This window comes from Anas acuta, chromosome 11 (genome assembly GCF_963932015.1).
Source record: "Anas acuta chromosome 11, bAnaAcu1.1, whole genome shotgun sequence".
In the NCBI taxonomy this organism is placed as follows: domain Eukaryota; kingdom Metazoa; phylum Chordata; class Aves; order Anseriformes; family Anatidae; genus Anas; species Anas acuta.
Window position 1 is genome coordinate 6,035,178 of NC_088989.1, and position 21,436 is coordinate 6,056,613.

Genomic DNA, 21,436 nt, shown 5'->3' on the forward strand with positions numbered 1-21,436 from the left:
CCAAAGCTTCAAATGATACCTTTTCTCATCTGAAGGGCATGTGATAACAAGTTTTCCGTTGCTGGATTTACCTGGTAATGCCAGCATCAGTTGTGAGGGGGATGAAAATTTCTTTTATAACCACATCCACAGCCTTACTTTCATGTATTTAGAGCAAGGACTGGAGTGTATTTTCCTTGATGAGAATTTTTATTCTGCATTCAAGAGAAATTATGGTTTGATTCATGATTTAAAAAAAAAACATGCCAGAGTGTAAGCCAACAAACCATATCAGCATACAGTTTGATATGCAGGTTGTGTAGTATGAATAGCATGATTTTTATCTAAATAATGTCATATTTATCCAGCTGATAGTTACTATATATTTATCCTTTAATCTCCATATTTTTTTTCAATGTTGCTTTATAAAATGGTGAATTGACTATCATTTTATTGCTCACCAGTTTCGAACTTCCCTTTTTTTTTTTTTTTTTTTAAACAATCTAACCAGCAAATACTTTTTAAATTTAAGCTAACAAGCTCAATAAATGACAGACAACAGAATAGCATTGTGTTTCTTTCACAGAGGCAAAGGAAATTGTTCTGAAGGCACAGATTCTGGCTGGAGGGAGAGGAAAAGGTATTTTCAACAGTGGATTGAAAGGAGGAGTCCATCTAACTAAAGAGTAAGTCTTTAAAATTGAAGAAGTGTGAATTAATTGATTTTGTTTTAATATTTAAGCTGTTTACAATAGCTATTTGACTTTCTTTTAATATCTTTCAATAGGCTAACCTTTTTCCTTTGTTTGTAGCCCTAAGACTGTTGAACAGCTTGCTCAACAGATGATTGGGTACAATCTGTCAACAAAGCAAACTCCAAAGGATGGTGTGACAGTGAAAAAGGTAAGATATATGCCTCTTAAAAGTTGAGAACTGTGTTTAGCTACAGCATGTATTAACATGCTGTGCTATATGCCATAGATTTCTTTCATCTGGTTGTTGAAAGAAAAAAAATACATACGATTCTTATCTTTGTATGCATATGCTTTGTCTATAAAATTCAGCATACCTAATTTCTCATAGCTTCATCCTTTATCAAATATATACTAAATGCTAGCAGAACTCTATATAGCATAGCTGTACATGCATATAGACTGTCTGCTAAGAGAAGTAATATATACATGATGACTTGCAGTATTATTATCTTTAATTCATTTACGAATAACTTTGGGAAACCTTCGTTAAAGATAGAGACAGATGATTTTGTATGAGAATGATCTCAATTTAAAAAATAAAAAATAAAACGGTCGTGATTGAAAGTATTTTAACATGTTGTGGATGCATGGTAAAATGTGAGCATGGTCATGGTTGAGTTGAGCTAGTATGTTGTAATTAATTTTCACTTCTAGCTTAGTACAATTCTCAAAGTCAGGAAATCCTAGCAATTACTTACCTACTATGTATGTTTTTATCTCTTGCTTTGTTTGTCTGAACAAAGATCCTCAGACAGGTGCGTAGTCAAGACCCACACTGTATGTGATGCCAAGAGATAATTTGGCATGAGCTGAAAGGAATTGCAGTTCACTTTTTAATATATTGTGAACAGCTTGGTATTAACATAGAAGGGGAACACTTGTCTGGAAAGCATCTATATAATGAGGGCTGGAGAAAGGTGCTCAGGTGGTTCTTCTCTTGGGGAGCAAGAACAGCAAATTACCATCACTCCTGATAGGTGTTGTTAAAAAGAAATACTAGATATTAAAAAGAAGGAACGGTATTACTATTAAGGCATGTCTGTCAGAGATTGTGATAACAGTAAGGTTATAAAAAAGGATATACATTTCCAATATTAAGGCACTCTGCTTTGAGAATTGTGTATTGTAAAAGCAGCTTGCCTTTATAAATTCTTTGGTTTTATTCTTTTCCTGTAGTTGAGCTACTTAAAATGCATCAATACAGGAAATTTCACTCTTTTGTCTGAGTGCAAGTCTATTCATTTATATGTTCAGTTCTGAAAAGGAAACTTTCAAGTTTTCTTTGAAATTGATAGAAATGAAAGAAAGGTATGACTCTTGGGAATTTTTGAGTAAGATTATTTAAAGGAGTTGTATTAAGATGACTTCTGTGTCACGTATAGAATAGCTATAGAAGATTTAACTTATAGCTTTCCTTCCCATCCCCATCTTTCTTGTATAAGTAACATTCAAGAGTAAGCAGCAAGGGCATATATGAAGCATAAGGTGAAGTTTGTGCTACTGAACTTAAGAGATTTATTTTGATGACACAGAAAAGTAGCCTTGATAGTATATTTTTTCCTTTAAGTTGCATGAAAACTTTGCAGGAAATACTTTGTAAAAATAGTTTGTAAGCATTTTAACATGGATTCATGATAAATCTGTATGATGCTTTTCACTGAGAGAAGCTGATCAATCGTCTATTGTCAGACATTACATTCTGATTTTACAGTTAATTCTTAAAAGTCATAGGCTAATTCATATGTTTATCACACAGATACGTAACAAGGTAACAGTATGTTCTAAATAATTTTGGTGTCAAGTTCTTGAGTCTTAGTAATTTATGGTAAGATCATATATCCTGTTTTAAAGTAATTAAATATCTAACAGATTGGTTAATGGTATCCTCATTGTTTGTTAGAGAGTTGAAGAAAACCTGCTTAAAGTGATGCATAAAGTGATGCATCTGTGTCATCAAAAAGACCATTCCCCAGGAAAAAAAGTGTCTTTTAAAAACATCTATATTTCTCAAGTTTAGCCCATTCTAGGATCTTGAAGATAGTTAAAGGATTTGAGGCATTCAGGTTTGCAGTATCAAGACTGCAGTGCCAAACACTGAAACTTTAGTCAAGGCACAAACTACAGAAATGTGAATAAAAATGGGTTTAGCTGTGTCTAGGCTCTCATTTAGTGAAGAGGGCAGATAGTAGCACACAGAAAATGCCAGACAGACTCTTCATATTTGCTTAGAGGAGTAGGGAAGCTGAGAATAGAAGGCAATTTTGTTCAGTTTCAAGGCATTTGCTCACTCTGTGTGTATATGTAAGAATGCACGTTTACGTGTACTTAAAGAAGATTGCAGTTCACCCTGAAAAGAAAAGGCATATTTTTACATTTTTTGAACTTTTGGCTGTTTTTGAAAGTCTGAGGGAATTCTTATGTTTAAAAATAAGTAAATAAATAGTAAAACTTGGTTTTTCTTTTTATTTATTTTCAGAAGGAAAATAGTTATTAAATCACTTTCTTCAAGGCAAACAATGAGTTAGTGTCAAGTCAGGGAATGGAAGTCACCTTTTACATGTTTTTGTAAGGAAAGAGAAAAGATGGAATTTTCGTACAATTAGAGTAATTATGGAACAGAAAATTGAGTTTTTAGATTGCTTTCTCAGCTTGTGCAGAATTTAAAGTGTGTTTGTGCTTTTTTAGACAGTTTCTTAAATAAATAGCAGGCTCCTCAGTTACTTCATAACTTGTAAGCTATTTTGTGAGTTTACATAAAATCCTCTTATGGCAGCTTGGAATTTGGAGAGCCTGGTTATCTGAGAAGACAGTCTTCTCTAATCATGACAACCTGATAATTTGCTACCTGTGTTTTCTCTCCAAGCAATAACGATTAACATTTTGAATATTTGATTCAGTATAAAGAGCCGTTATAGTTATCCTTATGAAATTAGATGTGACTTAATCTTTTAAGTAACGATTCGTTTTTAAGAAGGAAAGCTTGAAGTTATCGTGAAATTCTGAAGAAATTTTTTTTTTCCCCAGGGCGCTTTAAATATAAGCCTGATGTGGTAAGCTAGATAGTTTAAATATAAACCAAGTGTGCAAAACTGGATACTTCTTTGTCATAAGCAAATAGACAAAATATCAGAAAAGTTAAGTTTGTAGATTTATTTGCACCCTTTTCATTTTTCAACCTCAGTTCATTATGGGTTCGCTTTAGTTACTTTAGTTTTGTCAAGTGAATGATGGGTAGCATTTATCAAATAATATTTAACATCAGTCTCCCTGTTTTTGCTCTGCAGCAGAAAGGGAGGATGGTGCAGGGAGGATGGTAGCTGTTTTCACTGGGAGGAGAGAGATGTTGCACTATCTGACAACAATTTGTACACTACAATAAGATCGCCTATTACAGAGTAGACAGACTAGTGGTAGTTTTGTGAGGTAAGACAGAACTATTTGGTGATGTTGGCATGGTTAATTAGCAATGGTAAGAAGAAACTTGGCTCTGAAGCAGCAATGGAAAAGATACCCAATTTAATAATACATGTTCCACCTGCTGTGCTTGCAAACATAGTCCTAAAGACTCATTGTGCTGATCCCCGTCATAAGCCTGGCCTGCATCCTGAGCACTCTGGAAAATGAACAACTCTGACAAGTTCCAGTAGGACCAGGTGGTTTTGTTTGACCTGAGTCTAAAGCAAATAACTCACATTTTTCAGATGCATTGATGCAGGATACGTACGAAGGTGAAACCATTCACTCAGGTAAAAGGTCTAATTGTAGCAACTCAAGGATGCTTTCCATATCCTTGCTTTTAATTTGATGAATTGTGGCAGGTAGCTGAGCTATGTTTCTGAAGTGGGCTTTTAGCATCCCTATTATAGTAGTCTAAAATAGGCAGATGCTTTTAAGAGATATGGTAGTTTTCTGTTTTCTTAGTTGTCTCCTTTCCCCTAGTTTCCCTTAGTTTGCTTTGAACAGTTGCTTGTTTGAGCTATTTCTTTACATTACCCCATGTTCCATGAATGAGGAAAGGTAAAAGGAGAAAGAAGCAAAATTACTATAAAGAGTATCTTTTCCAAGTCAAAACACAATAAAGAAATAGCATCTTTCCTTGCGTTGAGAGCAAGAGAGTTTCATTTAATTCCTTGTCTCTTACTTTTTTTTTCCATTCTGTTGAGATGTACAACCTGGCAGAAGGTAAGTACATTATTTCTTATGTACTCAGGAGTAGAACGTCAAAAAAGCGACTTGGGTGAAAGTATAGTGCATCTTTCTTGTTTATAGTCCTTGAACTATGAAAACCCCAGAAATACTTACTTGATGGAACACATCTTGCTGGGTAGGCAGAGTTTTAAGACTGCAGGTGTGTGCATGCCTCTTACATCTCCGGAGTTTGAACTGCTGACTGATAGAATGAATTTCACCTTATCTTTCATTCAGAGTGATGATCTTTGCCTACCATCATTTTTCAGAACTGTCACCTGATAAACAGACCACATTAAAAAAACATTGCCATTTACTCCTTTTTAATTATATTAATCTTAAGAAATATTTTTTCCTTATTTCCGCTGCTTCCATTGAAAGATATGAAATGATGCTTAAAGAGATTGGTTGTCAGAGGGAGAAGCCGTGGTGCAAATTAAAGTGCAGATGTGACTGCTCAGCTTCCAGGTTGAAAAGCAAAACTGTTGTCTTAGAACAGAGCTCTAGCAGTGCATAGCAGAGCTACAGTCTTTGCACCTGAGATTATGGCACCTGTTACGAGTGTAAAGAGCAATTAGTAGCGATCATATGCAGATGTTTTTTAAAATGAAGAACATTTGGGAAAATTTGGTATTCTTCCATCAAACCTACAATTTTTTGAGTCCTTTTCCAACAATAAAACTACGTAGTTTCTGAAATTGCTTTCACAGTTATTGTTAAACTACTGCAAAAATCACAGTTCAGATAAAGAGGAGAGCATAGTTACTGTAATACTTAAATGGAAAGGCCTTTGACTTTTGGCATATTTTTGGGAGGAGAGAAAAAACTGTAATGAAGAATTTACATGGGCCATTCCCCCTCATTCTTGTGAGTACTTATAGATTCAAAACATGTAGGACTTGAATATTTTTTTTGTTACATGCAGAAGTATCTGTCAGATATTGGTACAAAATGGCTCTGTAGTTTATAGTGATACAGAAAAATGAGTAGCTTTTTGGAAAAACAAATTCCTGTGTTTTTAGATCGTGCCAATATCTGAGGGTGCACATCTGCTTGTCACTAAAGTGAAAGTACAAAGCTGGATGGCAGAATTAGCTGTATCCTCATTTCTTTAAGAAATATTTAGGCAGGGCAGGAATACAGTGCTAAGACTTTAAGTGTAGGAGGTGGCCTTCTGTGAGAAGGAGGTAGAGAGTTTAAGAGAGACTTTGCTGGTGAGGAGTGCCACTACCTATGGGATGCATCAGAAAGCCAACATAACACCCTTACATGTATGTGATTTGCAAGACCAGTCCCTTGTGACTCTGATTTTTCAGGGGGCCACATGTTAAAGTGCTTTTTGGGAATGAAAAGGTGTTGTGGAGGTTGTCTTTGCAGCAGCTATGATTCTCTTCTTGGAAAAATCAGCACTAGGTTCCTGGTTTACAGTGTTTATTGAATATGAGAATAGCAGCATCAGGGGAGTCTCTCATTTAGGGAGACGAGATTTATTGAAAAAAAAATCACTGGGTTATGTTATCTTGTAAAAGCAATGGAACGATTGTTTCTTTTCAGGAGAGTAAGTATCAAACTGGTGCTTTTTAAGGCATAGAAGAAAACATGAGCCACAATGTTCTGTGCTTGATCACAGCAGATGGAAATACTCTCTTACTGGTTCTGTTAATTTGTACTTGCTATTACATTGCAAAAGATTTTAGCGCATTGACATATCAAGGAACTAAAGCTGTGTTCAGATTAGGTGTAACCAGCTAGATGGATCAGTCAGAAATGTTGCTGTTTTCTTTTCCCCTGTATTGATTTTTAGGTGATGGTTGCAGAAGCACTGAATATTTCAAGGGAAACATACTTTGCAATTTTGATGGACAGAGCCTGCAATGGACCTGTTATGGTTGGCAGTCCACAGGGTGGTGTTGACATAGAAGAAGTTGCAGTTACTAGCCCAGAACTTATCTTTAAGGTATTGAAATAATGTTTAAGATTCAACATTTTCCTTATCAGTTATCGAAAATATTATATGCAATTTTTCCTTCTTTTTCCATTTACCTTAATTCTGTGTGCAGAAAGAAGATAGCAAGAACCACAGGAAGTGTGTTAATCTAAATAAGAGTCCAGACCTATCATCTAGTAAATGATAAAACTGTGTATAACACCTGATTTTGTCAGTATGTGTATCTGCAGCTTGGTTAGAAAGAGCTTATATTTGGCTATTAATGTGTTATGTTGAATTTAACGTATGACATGTTTTTATGAGTGGTCTGGTGTGTTACTTTGTGGAAGGTACACAGATCTTTGACAAGTGAGTCACTGCCAATGTGATTAATGTTTCTGTTTTTTTTTTTTTTCTAATTGACGTAGTTATTAATTATTTCTTAGTACCTGGTTGACTTTTGCATCTGAAATACAGCTGTTACATTTGCTTTCTTAATAATGACTACATTTAAGTTTTTGCTTTTTGTCTTACTGTGGCATGGTAATGAGTACTCAAGCTATTCATCTGGGAAAATAATTGATACAAACAAGTGCAATTATTCAAAAAATATAAAAATATTTAATGTGCATTTTAAAATTATATAAACTTCACAGTGTTATTGGGCAGTGACACCATTGCTTTGAAAATATTCCAGGAGATGTCATAAAAATTAACAGACTAAATATTCGTCAACGCCATCTGTACAGTAATTAAAAGTGAAAACTGGTGTCACATTGTCTTGTCAGCATGCCACCCTGAAGAATTATATATTTTTTGGAAGGACTGTTTCATAGATAGTGTGGTAATTATAACATACCCTATAGGCAGCTGCTATAGCCTCAGTCTCAGAGAAACTTTGGCAAACAGCCATATTTTAATTACTAATTTGCAAATATATACTAAGTGTTTTCCTTTTGAAGTTAAAAATCTCCATTCAGATTGCATAAATATAACTAAATATTCATATTATTGTTACAGGAGGAAATAGATATTTTTGAAGGCATTCAAGATCGTCAGGCACTGCAGATGGCAAAAAATTTGGGTTTCAAAGGACCTTTACAACAGCAGGTGACTTGACTCTACTCCCTCAGTTTTTACTGAAGACATTTTAGCTCAACTGTATGGTAATGCTTCCCAAACATACATGAGAGGCTAATTTTTTATTAGACCAAGACCATTTTGACATTTTAAATACTAACTTGCCCCGATATAAATGTCATCAGGGTTTACCAATTTGATCAAGGACCTTATTGTTCCAAACTAAACGTCCTTTGGATTTGAAGCAATTGATACCACATAGGAGTGTTTTATTTCATTGGAATTCCAGTAGAACACAGTGAATTACACGGGTACATCTTTTTTTTTTGGAAGATCTGGCCCTTAACGTGGGGAAGTGTATCTTTTTGTGTAACTGAAGCCTTTTTTATTACTTCAGCTCAAAATAAAACCAAAAGGCTACCAGCTTATCTTTTCAGTATCTCTTATATATATTGGAATTCCACATAGAACATAAGTATGCAAGGTATTTTGCATTTATGAATAATTCTGCAGAGAAAAAAAAGTTGTTTAATTTAACTCAGATAACTGGAAAACAGATACAATATTTAGCTACTTTTGCCTTTTTTTTTCCATAGTATCAAACTGTCATTTTTGTAGAATTCCTTTATTTTTAATTCAGCAGTTTTAATTATTTTCTATCCCAACTGCGCAATTAACAAATGCATAATCATTAAGTTGATTAACACACATTTGAAGAGTTAGCTGTATATTTAATGAGGAGAAATGATTTTGTAGAACCTTTCAACCCTTGAAGAGTTCTGGTACTTAATTATTAACAACTATACATGGACTTTTCAACAATACATTTAAATAATACTGCAGTGCGTGCATTTCTTTCCTTATGCTATCAGCTCCTCAAAGGAATTCACTGAATCATAGGGATGTAGTTTTTATTCAGATGAATTCTAGTATTTGCTTATGTATTCAGTACTCCATGGCTGGGATTTTATGCTTTGCCTTGAAGAGGCTTGAGAAAGGGCAATGGTGACATTAGGCTGCCTGATTCAGAGCGGTGCTGAAAGATAGACCAGCCTGTAATAAAACTTAAGTGATTTTGGTGATCTGCTGAAATTACAACAGCATGCTGGGGCAGCAACAGTTTTTCAGGTTGCCCAGATTCTCTGTGGGATGCATGGTGGGACTTTGTCCCTAGCATAACTGTGATAGCCTTACCAATGTGGTATTAGGATAGTTTGTCAACTGGACTGTCCGTGCCAAGGAAACTGCTGCCTTGGTGGGTACAGGTTTATAACTCTGATAAATTTTTAAAGTCAAAACCACTGAGAATGCTTGAGCTGATAATAACTTTTCAGCAGGGAAGACTTCATAAGCAATTTGTATGCTGCTTCCAAAGTATAACTCTTTGAAAAGAGTCTTAGGCGTGTTGGTCAGAAGGGACCTCTGGAGGTCAGCTGGTGCAGTCTCCAGCTCAAACTGGGGCCATTGCAAACATAAGATCTCATCAGCTGTGACTTTGTCTAGCCAAGCCCTGAAAGCCTCCAAGACAGATGTTCCCTGACCACACTGGTCGACCTTCTCCCATGTTGCAGAACCTGCCTAGTGAAAAAGGTGTGTTTTTCTAATGTTCAGTTTGAACCTCCCCAACCCACAGCATGTGAGCATTGTCTTTTTTGTACTGTCTGCCTCCAGTGAGAAGAGTTCAGTTCCTCATCTTTGTAACTGCTCTTCACCATAGTTCTAGGCTGCTGTTGCATCTTCTTCATCAGAATATGCAAGCCCAGCTCCCTCAGCCTCTCATTGTGGGTCCTGTGTTGTAGTCCCAGAGCCATTTGGGGAGCCCCCTATGTAGCCCTGTCCACTTTGTCCACTTCTCTTTGCCTGGGAGTGTGGGACCCAAAATTGGATGTAGGACTCCAGGTGCAGCCTTGTCATCGCTGAGTTGAAGGGAGTAGGGACATTCCTCAACCTGCCAGTCATGTCCTTCCTGATGTAGTGCTGCATTGGGGTTGAGTCTTTTCAATCATATTGTTTTCTCTTAGGCATGAAGTTGTGGGAGAAAACTGACTTGCGGTTTTTATTCTCATTCACTTTGCTTGTATGAAAAGTCGCAAATACTTCTAGTTTGTATACTTCAGTTAAATGATCAGTAATGAAGGAACAAATTTGAAGGGTTCTTTATTAGGATACTTCTTCATCTGCAAACTCATTTCAGCAAATAGCTTGTCACTGTGTAATGAACCAAAGAGATATTTTTTTAATGCAAGTTCATGTTGCTGTTGTTGAAGGCTAAACTGTTCTTTTAATGGAAGAATGTCATATGAACAAATGATTTGGACGTTTATAGTCAGTCACAATACTTTGGCCCCAAACCAGTCACTGGGAGAGAGATGGTGAGGAGCAATAAGGAACATGCAAGAGTATACTTTAGGGAATAAATGAGCATGCTTCTGACGCAATTTCTTTAAGAAAACACTGGAGTGACGTAGGAAGGAGAAATGTGTATATTTTTTCTATAGTCAGTTGTGTGTACATAGAGCTTTGTAGTTTCTGGAGTTTAGACTGATTAATGTGTATGCAACTTAGATCTCAGCATATTGGAGAACGTGTCATTATGAACTGTTAGGCACTTTTAAAATTAAAGTTGTCTGTAGTAATTGTGCTGTTTATTTTGTAGAAAATCTCCAGTTCATGCACTCTTTAAATGAGTGCTTACTAAATGTTATGCAGTATCATATTGCCATATTATAGCTATTTTAGATAGTATGTAAATATGATTAAGAAAACAGAAATAAAAGCTGTAATTATGTAGAGCTAGTGCAATTTAATACATTAACAATAATCAATAATGGTTTACCTTTGCCTTGAAAACATAAACTTTTATTTTTTCTGTGTGGTAACTGTAAATCTCTTGATCAAATTTAGGCAGCAGATCAAATTAAGAAGCTGTATAATCTTTTCTTGAAAATTGATGCCACTCAGGTTGAAGTGAATCCCTTTGGTGAAACTCCAGAAGGGCAAGGTAAGAAATTAAAGAGTTATAATGCATTCATTTGTTTCCTTTATTTATGCAAACTATAAATTAAATTGCATGAAAGGCTGTAGCAGCAGCTTTGCATTAATTTCATTTTGTAATGTAATTTAAGCAATATTCATAAATATTCCCACGGCAGATTTTACATTTCAATACCTTTTGTTATTTCATCCAAATACTGGAAGTATCAGCTTCTACATGTTATGCGTGGTGAGAAACAGCAACATTCTCTGCTCTATTTGTATGAAGTTGTTTTTTCTTATTATTTTTATTTTATTTTATTGTTAATGCTGCTAGAATTATTGAGATTGTGGAGAAATAAATTTGTTTGTAAACACACGCACTCATGATTTAAAGTTACCTATGACTCTGCAACATACCAGAGCACAGGAGAAATTCCAACTGGAACTGACACTTGGCTACATGCTTTGGGAAGAAAAAAGGTTGATTGATCTGTTTCTACCGTGAATACAGGTCCAAGAATGTATAGGGTAAATAAAAGGAATTTTATTTAGCACTTACATTGTTCTGCTAGTTAGTTTTCCAAAAACTAGGCAGCACTCGCTGCTCATTTGAGGCACCATATTAATGTGCACATTGAATCAATAGTTTCTGCATTGTAAACCTCACTCAGCTTAATAAATGAGAGTCAAATTCTCACCAGCTAATTCTAACTTCAGTGGTTCTTATCCAATTTGTGAAACATGTACTGGGGGACAAACAAAAAGCCCTGCTGTTGACCAGTACAGTTCTATTATAGAGGCTGCATTTTAAACAGAAATGGAAAAACTTGCCTTCAGAACCCAATAGGTTGTGTTGTTTTTTTTTCCCTGCTGTCTATGTAGATCCATTAGCCTTGGTAGAACCAGTAGGGAATGAGATGAGAAGGACATTTCCATGTGTTGTGCAGTGAAGTTAAAGCACAACAATGACGTAATGCCTTGTAAAATTAATAGTCTGAATTTTCAAGTGCAACACATGATACTTACTTTTATGTTTGCGGATGAATGAGACCTTTAAAATAGGTTCTCCAAAATTTCTGGAATATTCATGCAGGTGATGATGATCAATTCAAAACAAATCATTGAGGACAGGTCTGGCCAACACAGAAGGGAAATTGGTAGACTAGTAGGTAGGGCAAGTGAAGGAAGGAATGGTTAGCAATGAGAGGAAAAAAAAAAAAAACAACTTTTGGTCCTAAAAGGTGATGTACAGGACCACAGTGACAGTAAATTTGAACCCTTGCTTGAGGCAGCACTGTGGAAAAAGTAAACTGATTTGGTTAAGTTGCCAAATTAGCTTTTCTTGAATGGCTATTGATATTAAGCAGGGCATAATTTGAAGGATGATGGTGAGAGTTTTTATGCTCCTTTCATCCTTTTCTACAAGGATTCTTCCCATGTGTTCTGCATCCAGGAAGCTGAGGAGCAGAAACAGAGAAGGTTTCAAGCTGTGAAAGCCATCTTACTGGCAGACATACACAGATAGCATCCTGCATGCTTTTTTTTTTTTTGCTAGCAGTTTCTCCATTTGAAGTGTCCTAAAGCAGCATAAAGATAAAACAAATGGGAGAACATTTCAGTAGCTTAATGCAGTTATTTCTAATGATAAAATAAGTCTATACAAAGACCATTATTCCTGTCAAAGTAATGGTTAAGATGGATTTATTTCTTGCTGTGCTTTCTGTTTTTCACTTGTGTGAATTTCCATTAGAAAATGCATTGTCTTATGTATTTCCTTTTGTTTAATTCCGTCTCAGATTCCTTTTGTTAACACTCTCGGGTCAAAAGCCTGTAACTGCCAGTTTCTTTGTTGTTTTTTTTTTTTTGGTTTGTTTGTTCTCAGCGTAAGCTATTGAATTGGTAGATGACATAAATCCTACACTGCTAACAAAACCAACAGAAATACTCCATGAATATGTGTTGGAGCTTTCTTTGATATTTGTTCAGAAGAAAAATTCATTTGTAAAATCTATCATGCATGTAACAATGTGCTTTTGATGGTGAAAATGGTTTGATAAGTATTACTAGGTGTTTTTTCTGCTGCTTTGTACAGCATGGTCTTTGTTAAAGATGAATGTTCTGTAGAAATGAGATTCTATTACTGTGTCATTGAGGATGTTCATGTCTAAGGTAAACTTAGGGTTCTGAAAATGCATTTTTTCCCTAGTTTTGAGTTGTTTTCGCAATGTAAGGAACTGAAAGCTTGAAGAGAAAAAGTGGTACAGGTCTTGGTTTGTTGTTAACAAAAACTGGATGCAAGGTATTTCTCGTTTTGGCAGTTTTCCACACAGTGAGTTGCAAGGCAAGATCTAGACTCTTTCAATAGAGATTTATTATATGTGAAAACTCATGAATGGTTTTCTAAAACTGAAGTCTTGAAACTGAATTTGATCCTGTTTTAATTTAATCTGGTATTGGCTACAAGTCAAAGGTATTTAAAAAGAAAGGAAAGCAAAACAAACAACAATGATTGAGACTGTATCTGTCTTTTGCATGCTTAAAGATTGTGTGTTCAGTTATTTTAATTGATGGGTATCTGTATCAAATTTTCTTCTTTTTGTCATTGGCTTCTAATTGCAGAGGTATGTACAGTGCCTATGAGTAGGTGCACACATAACATGTATGTATTTCAAAGCAATACGAATCAAAGTACAACAGAAAGGAAAGCTGGATTAGATTCTGGATGCAGCATTGAAAGGCATTTAGATCTGACTGGTTTGCTTTGAGAAATCAATTATGCTGCAGTTAGTAATTATCTGAATCTAGTACAACCCAAATTACTTAAATATAAAATGATAAGTATATAGTCTTATATTTACTTAAAACATTTTAATCTAATGAGATGTTTGCTTATGCAAGCCCATAAAAATAATGAGTTGGTAAATAGGCAAATAACCAGTTTACTCTACATGCATTTCTATTACTGTTTGGTTTTATATGATTATTATGCCTACTAGCTAGTCTTTGATATTTATTATTTACTATAGCCAGGTGTAGCTATTTTTAAACTTATTTTTGAAACCATAATGGATGTTGACATAAAAATCATGTTTTGATATTTTTTTAACGTATATTGTTTTAAAGTTGTTTTAATTTAGATCTTTAGGGAAATAATGTGTGAATGGCTTATAATATTAAAATTTTAAAATCTGTCTAAGGAGAAAAATTTTATACTACTTACCTATAAATATGAGTGCATGTTACCAAACATTACTAGTCTGTTATATTTTATACTTGCTGACTTTCCAAAATATTGAGAGTAGATTGTCTTATGAAATTCCTGCAGACCACCCATCCAGCTCATAAAACCTGTGTTCATAACTTAGGAGCACTTTGTTTAAAGCAAACATAGAAGATTGTCCCATGACAAAGGCATATGGCTGTGTAGTGTGAAGACACTTGCTCTACTTTTTTTTTTTTTTTTTAGAATAGGATTTAAGAAAAGCTTGCCCTTTTTGTGCTGGAATCAGTGCAGGAGCTTCATCATCAAACCCTGAGGACCTCTTTCCCCCTCCATCCTGTAGTAGTCAGCAATAACAGTAATATTTCAGAAGCTCTGTCTAACTGTAATTTCTAAATGCCTGTATGTTTTTATATTTTTTTCCTTAGTGGTTTGCTTTGATGCCAAGATAAACTTTGATGACAATGCAGAATTTAGGCAAAAAGAAATATTTGCCATGGATGACAAGTCTGAAAATGAGCCTATAGAGAATGAAGCTGCCAAATATGACTTAAAATATATAGGACTGGATGGAAATATTGCTTGCTTTGGTAAGAACAAATAAATCCAAAAAAACATTTGAAGACAATTCATGCTTGTACAATGTATAGACTTTGTTTAAATTCTGACATTCAATCCACCTGTGATACCAGTTTATTTTGTTGAGGCTGTCTGCCCTTCCACAAGTTCTTGCAGGACTGAAACTGAAATTGTGTTGAAGATGTGGTAAAGGCTGCAGCAGGCAGACAGGGCATGTGCGTTGTCAAAGAGAAGGCAGGCTGAATGGAGAGCCTTTGGGGTTTCTATGTTTTGAACTTTTAAGCTGATTCAATTGATCTTTCCAGTAAATAAAACACAAAAAGGCATTAAAATTTGATTAGTTTTCAGAAATGTGTCTGTGTTACTTAGAAGGCACTTTGAAAGCTTGTGTGTAAAAACAAGGTATTCCCTCTTACAAATAAATATCAAACTTCATTTCTGTTTAAGAGAAGTTTCTGAAAAAGCTGCTTGGTTATTAAAAGGAAAATAACATTTACTGTTTTATTTTTCTGTAAGATAGGAATTAATCTTCTGTTTAGAAGAGACAACAAAAACATGACTTGTTTTAGAAAATGTCTGGAGTTCACGCTGCTTAAATATGTACTCCAACCACGAATCTAGAAGATCCTTTTAGACTGGCGCAAACACAAAACAGAAGGCAGTTTTAGGAGTGCCTGATACTTGTCCCCAGAATTTAGTTGTCTGTTTTACAGTAATACAAAGCTTGATCTATTGTTATCACAACAGACAGAGGGGAACTCGTGATGGGATCACTGTTTCCAGAAGTTTCTCCTTTTTTTTTTTTTTTTTTTAAACAGAAGTTTTTGTATTTCTCCAGCTTCCATTGCAGTGCTCAAATGTACCTAGTGGAAGGTGCATTTATAAGTCCTAAAACTGATACAACCATAACGAATTCTAAATGCTTGGTGTGTATGCAACTGATTTTAAACTATGTATTGCGATGGATATCCTTGAATAGGCACTGAACTATTGAGAAATATTTGCGTAACATTTTGGGTCTTATTATTTTGGTTGCTCTGTTATGTTTTTAATCCTTTTCACAAATCAGATGTTTCCAATTGCAGTGAATGGAGCTGGTCTTGCAATGGCAACTTGTGATATAATATCCTTGAACGGTGGAAAGCCAGCCAACTTCTTGGATCTTGGTGGAGGTGTGAAAGAAGCACAGGTGTATCAAGCATTCAAACTGCTGACTGCTGATCCAAAGGTAAAATAATAATAAAATAAATTGGTTTAGGACAGGGAGCTTCCCTGTGCAATACAGTTGTGTTATAGATCTATGTATACAGTATGCTGAAAATACAGCTAACAGTGTAAAGGTAGAGGATGAGTTATTAAAGGAACTGTTGGAAAAGAAAATGATTTAACTGAGCCAATGGATCGACTTTTCAGTTCCTAATCCACATGTGGATTTGCTAGTCAGCCTTGAGCGGGCACTTTTTCAAGGTAGTTCAACAAAGAAATGCAGGTGTGGTATCGTTGGGCATTGCAGTGCTGACCTCTGTGCATCTGACTCCTTAAGGGGAATTTGTGAGGATACATAGATGCTTAAAATGTAATTCCTAACAGTGGAGTGCCACAGTAAGTGAGAAGGAAAATTTGAGTTAAGAAAAACATTAATTCCTTGAGGTTTCTACAATATCTGATTCTATACTACAGGATATTCAGTGTTTAATTAACATTCACAGGCTGCTATCCTATCCTGGTGCACTGTTTCTTTTGCAGATGGAGGTGCAGTTTCTCTTTTCTTGAACAGGAGAAGGCTTGAGCCTGTGTGTGATGAGCGTAGTTGTTTCTAGAGATGCATGTTAGTGTGCTGAGGTCATTGGCCCATGTTTGCAGACAGAACCAGAATAGCTACTGAGAGAATATTGATCAGGCGTAGGCACTGGAGTGGTGCCAGCTGACCAGCCTTGCCGACGTGGAGTTATGCTTTTGTGTAGCTGGGACCGAAGTTGCCATAGATTTTTCTTTTACTAATGAAAATCTGTCAAAGGGCTTTGGTCATCTTATCCATCTCCTGTACCTAAGCATCTCTAGTGAAGTCCTAATTTCAACATTTTATATTCTTGTGGATCTCTGTCTTTTTATTTTTTTTTCTTGTGCTTCCATCCCCTCTCCTTAATTTTAATGTATGTATAATATAAACTCATCTAAGTACCACCTTTGTATGAAAACTGCATCAGTGGACTTGAGATACGTTCTGGAATATATGGTAGTTATATGGAATATAGGAAGGATTTATTTCTTGCAAGGAATATATAATACAATAGACACCTTCACTGTCTAATGCTAGCAGACACTTGTGTTCATTTGTGTGAGTTCTGCACTGCATGCTTGGTATGATAATCAAGGTTTGGCTGAGATGTAATTTAGTTCTGAAACCTGTATTAGTGGTGGAGAAGCAGGTGTGGTAAAGTCTTAGATACACAACTTAGCTGATGATTATCACTATGCTAAACAAGTTTTTTGTCTGCTACAGCACAAACAGCAGGTATTAATTTTGCTGAAGAAAATTGAGTTTAAACAATCTTAAAAAGAAAAAAGGACATTTCAGTAGCTCTCAGCTATATGATGTCTACATATCCAACATTTGACTTGTGAATGCATCCTCCTCCTTCTATATTCTCCTATTTAACATTAGCAGCTTTAACTAGAAATAGTGAAGCTGTGCTAGTTGGGACAGTGGGGGCAAAGCAAAAGGTAGAATGGAAAAGACCTGAAATAGTCACTTATGCTTGTGTCTATATAGCCAGCTATAGTTACGCCATTCCTGGCTTTATGACTGGCCCAAAATGTAGAAGGCTTAGCCTAAATGCATCATAACTCATTCCTCATTCATTTGTTGCCTCCTCTCTCTTCCTTTTGAATGCCTTTTCTGATTGTGGTGTGTGTTGTTTTTTTTTCACACCTTTTCTACACAGGAAAAAAATCACAGAACAGCCCTGTTGCATTTCTTTTCTGTTTGTTCTCTCTATTGCGCTCCAGGATGAAGGGTGAGGATGATTGCTGAGAGTCCCACTGGACTCTGCTATTTGGAGTGGTGCAGGGGAAGGAGGGTGCTTCTGAAAGCTTTCTGCTCTAGGAATGTAGCTCACAGCAAACTGGGATGTGCGTACACAAGTGACAGCGTTGTCAGCTGCAGACACTGCATTTTTGTGGAGATTTATTGCCATTGTCCATTTTCAAGTTATTAACTAGTTATTCTGAGTCTAGCTCTGGACATGTCCAGTCATACCACAGCTCTTATTGCTGAGAGGCTTGCCAGGTTTAAAAAAGTCATTTCTGAAGTGGTTGTCATCAGCCCTTTCAATTCAAGCACCTTTTCCCTTATTTTATGTCACTGTGATCATCAGCTATACAGTTTCAGTTGCACTTGACTTCAGGTGAAAAGTGTCTCTTAATGGTAGTTGAAGAGTATGTACAAAGTGAAATTAGGATTCGTGAAGGTATGCTGATATCCCAGTATGTAATAGGTGACTAATAACACTGACAGTTGTACCCGGCTAACATCAAAGCATTCATAGCTTTTCTTACTGCTCTGCAGTTGAATGTTAATGTATGTTTACAAACTATTAAAAAACAAGCATTCTATGTTTTGTTTTGTTCTGCTCAGAAAACATGATAAATGTCCGTTATTTCCTCTTTCCACGTACTGTGTCCATTAGTTACATAAGATAATTGAATGAATCCTCTCTTTTCTTAACTAATGCTAGGTTTTCAGTCCCGTAAGTCCATCTAATTGCTATGTTGTCTAATGTCGCATTCACAATTTGTATCTGGTCAGTAATTTCCCTGTGACCTGTAACCTGATTCCCACTTTATTTGAGAATACAAAAACTTACTCTGGGGAACTCTGAAGCCAATTAATTGTTGTCAATGTCCCCAAAAACATGGAGCCTCTGAGGGGTGAGTAAACAAGCTACCAGTCTGCAGCACTGATTCTAGTTCCACTGAAATATGGCACTGGCAGAATTAAGGATGTTGCAAGAGAAGACAACTTCCAGAAGGAAATGTTCAACTGCTGCACTTTGAAATAGATTTCTTTCTCTCTCTCTCTCTCTCTCTCTCTCTCTCTATTTCTCCTTAATACAAAATAGACTTTATAAAGTAAAATAATAATAATAATAATAAAATACAGATATGCCATGATTTCATTTAGTAAAGCTAGGAGATAGCATTTATGAGAAAACTGAAGATGTTTGATAGTTTGCTGTTGGTTCAATCTGGCTGATGTCAGTGTCTACAATTCTTTAAAAAAAAAAAAAAAAAAAGAAAAAAGTTTGTTGCAAAAGGTTACCCACTGGCTTTTGGATGGAAATGCTGTCTTGGAGTCAGTGACCCTTTTATACTCTGCTGGTCTTGTTTGCAGTCTGCTATATCCAATCCTTCCTAGGTCAGACAGGCCATTGCAATGGCTCTGAATTCCTTTCTTTTCAGTCTAAATTCCAGGCTCTTTTTTTTTTTCCTGACTGTCTTCTTTCTCTGAGTTTGTGCAGTGTGTCTGCTCTGCAAATGATGGGATGTTTTCCCTCTTTTCTGTTAGTCTTAGGAACAGGGAAGATGGCTGGATTCGGGGTGTTGGAGCTGCTGGAAGTTACCATACAACTGTTTGTAGGATTCAATGGTTTCCAAAAGGCTAAAGCTGAAAAAAGTCTTGTCAATTAATCTGCTGTCTGGTACATTGAAGCGTAGTCACCATCCAGCCCTCTGCTTTGGCCTGGAGCTTCTCCAACACTGACACTCCTAAATTACCCACAAGTTGTTCTCTCAACTTTTTAATACGTGTTGTAGCAAGAGAAGTCTTCATGGGAAGTTTCAGATCTCAGCCTGGCTGAATGATGATTTTGAAGACCTTAGTGAGTATGGGAGCCCATAATGAGTAGGCTCTTGGTGGGATGTTTTTGGTGATGACAGGCAAAACCCAGAAGCATCTCAGCAACAACTTGAAGCAAGTCACATCCTCTGCCTTCCTCCCCCATACTACTACAGTAGAATAAATGTAATACAGTATGGGTTACTGGTATAAGAGAGTTGCCCATTAATGCTCTCATAAATGTTATGTATACTTCAGATGTGTGGCCCAGGCATGGCTATAGTCTTTTTTCAGATTTTTGGCTGCACAGTATTCCTGTCCCTCGTTCCTTCTCCCTACTGAAATACAGGAGCTTAAAGGCCAAAACTGTTTGTTGTTTTTGTTCTTCCCCCTAAAGCTCCTTTGATGTTCTTTTGACACCTGTCCTTGATGATGTTACCAAATTGATTTATCAAATCAATTGCTGTTAACAAGAGTTTGTTTGTCATATAGGAAAAAAAAATATTGACAGAATGAAAAACATTTCTCTGGAAAATATACTCTGTAGTGACATCTGTTAACTCATATCCAGGGAATAATTAATATCAAACACACACAACTTTTTTTCCCTGTAGCCATTCCTTATTCCAAATTCAGATTATTGTTTACTAAATGGGGATTATGCTTTCTTATTCCTGTCACTTCACTTTGCCCATTTGCTTATGTCAGATGCATCTTTCTGTCCACTTTGGTGATGGGAAAAGTAATGGCACTGACGTGTCTTGCCATTAAGTGGCGTGTGAAGCAGAGGTCTCAGGGCTTTTATTTTCCAGACATCCGAGAGTGAAGAGAATTCTGAAAGAGGGTATCATTAAATCATAATTTTGCAATTCAGTTATTTTCCAGCTGTGCTTGGTGTGAAAGTAATACAGCTTATCCATCCTTATTATATAAGACATTTTTATGACTAGCTTATCCTTTTGGCTTGAGGGATTTTTAGTATTAGTTTTCTTAACGTTGCAGTCTGTTATGTGGCAACAGAAGGCATAACTCTCTGCTAAGAGAAAAGCTTTGTGATACTCTTTTCTCAGGCTTCAGAAACTGAAAGAAGGAAAAAAAGGCTGCCTTTTATAACCTATTTGGTCTTAATTTTGATTGAATGAATTCCAAATTAATTGGGTGAACTAGTTCAGTTTAAACAATTCCGAAAGTCTGTTCCGAAAGTAGTTTTAGGGGAGAAGGATCTTTTGAGTATGGTTTCCAACTGTGCTTGACTATAAAGCAGGGGATTTTATTCTGGAAATGATGCAAAAATCTGTCTTATTTCATGAGTCTGTGCCTAGCATTTGACTGTTGTGTTATAATCCTAAGCCAAAAAGGGGTTTTGGCAGTGAACCTTTTCTTAGGAGTTGCCAGGTGCCTGTTCTGTTCCCAACCAAGTGCTCCATGCAGCGTGCCCACTGAGGCGTCCCTTCAGACAGTCTTTGGGCAGTGCAAAGAGACTGGAAGAAGAAGACGGGAATGTTGTCATGGGGTGTTCCTGTTATAGGCTTGGGCATTGAGACACCACAATCGCATGAAGTGAAAATCAAAAGTAATATCAGCAGCCAAGCTGTGAGTGCAGGCAGTTTGCGCAGCTGTTTAATGCAATCTGCAGAGTGTCTGTTGCAGTATTTGTCATGCCAGTCAGTCAGAATTGTCGAGTCTGACTCATCTATGAAGAGTTGCAGCTTGAACATCAAAAGCAGCATCCAGAAACAAAGGAACAGCTGATCTGATTTTCTTCTAGGGTTTCCTTGGCCCGTTGCTGAGAGTGGTTAGTGGTGGTGTTAACTCGTGGTACTTCTGTGTGTATGAGAGGAGTGTGCTTTGGGGAGTGGGAAGGGGGGGCTATCAAGCTTTAAAAGTCACAAGTA

General features: G+C 36.2%; 1 protein-coding gene across 1 annotated transcript in view; it reads left to right on the forward strand.

The window, feature by feature from the left end:
• SUCLG2 (succinate-CoA ligase GDP-forming subunit beta) overlaps positions 1-21,436 on the forward strand; it is a 110,973-nt gene that overhangs the window by 49,879 nt on the left and 39,658 nt on the right. Inside the window, exons 3-9 of the mRNA XM_068694233.1 lie at positions 566-665; positions 792-882; positions 6,727-6,879; positions 7,870-7,959; positions 10,834-10,930; positions 14,554-14,715; positions 15,790-15,932. Of these exons, the coding sequence (XP_068550334.1) occupies positions 566-665; positions 792-882; positions 6,727-6,879; positions 7,870-7,959; positions 10,834-10,930; positions 14,554-14,715; positions 15,790-15,932 (836 nt within the window). The remainder of the gene's footprint in view (positions 1-565; positions 666-791; positions 883-6,726; positions 6,880-7,869; positions 7,960-10,833; positions 10,931-14,553; positions 14,716-15,789; positions 15,933-21,436) is intronic.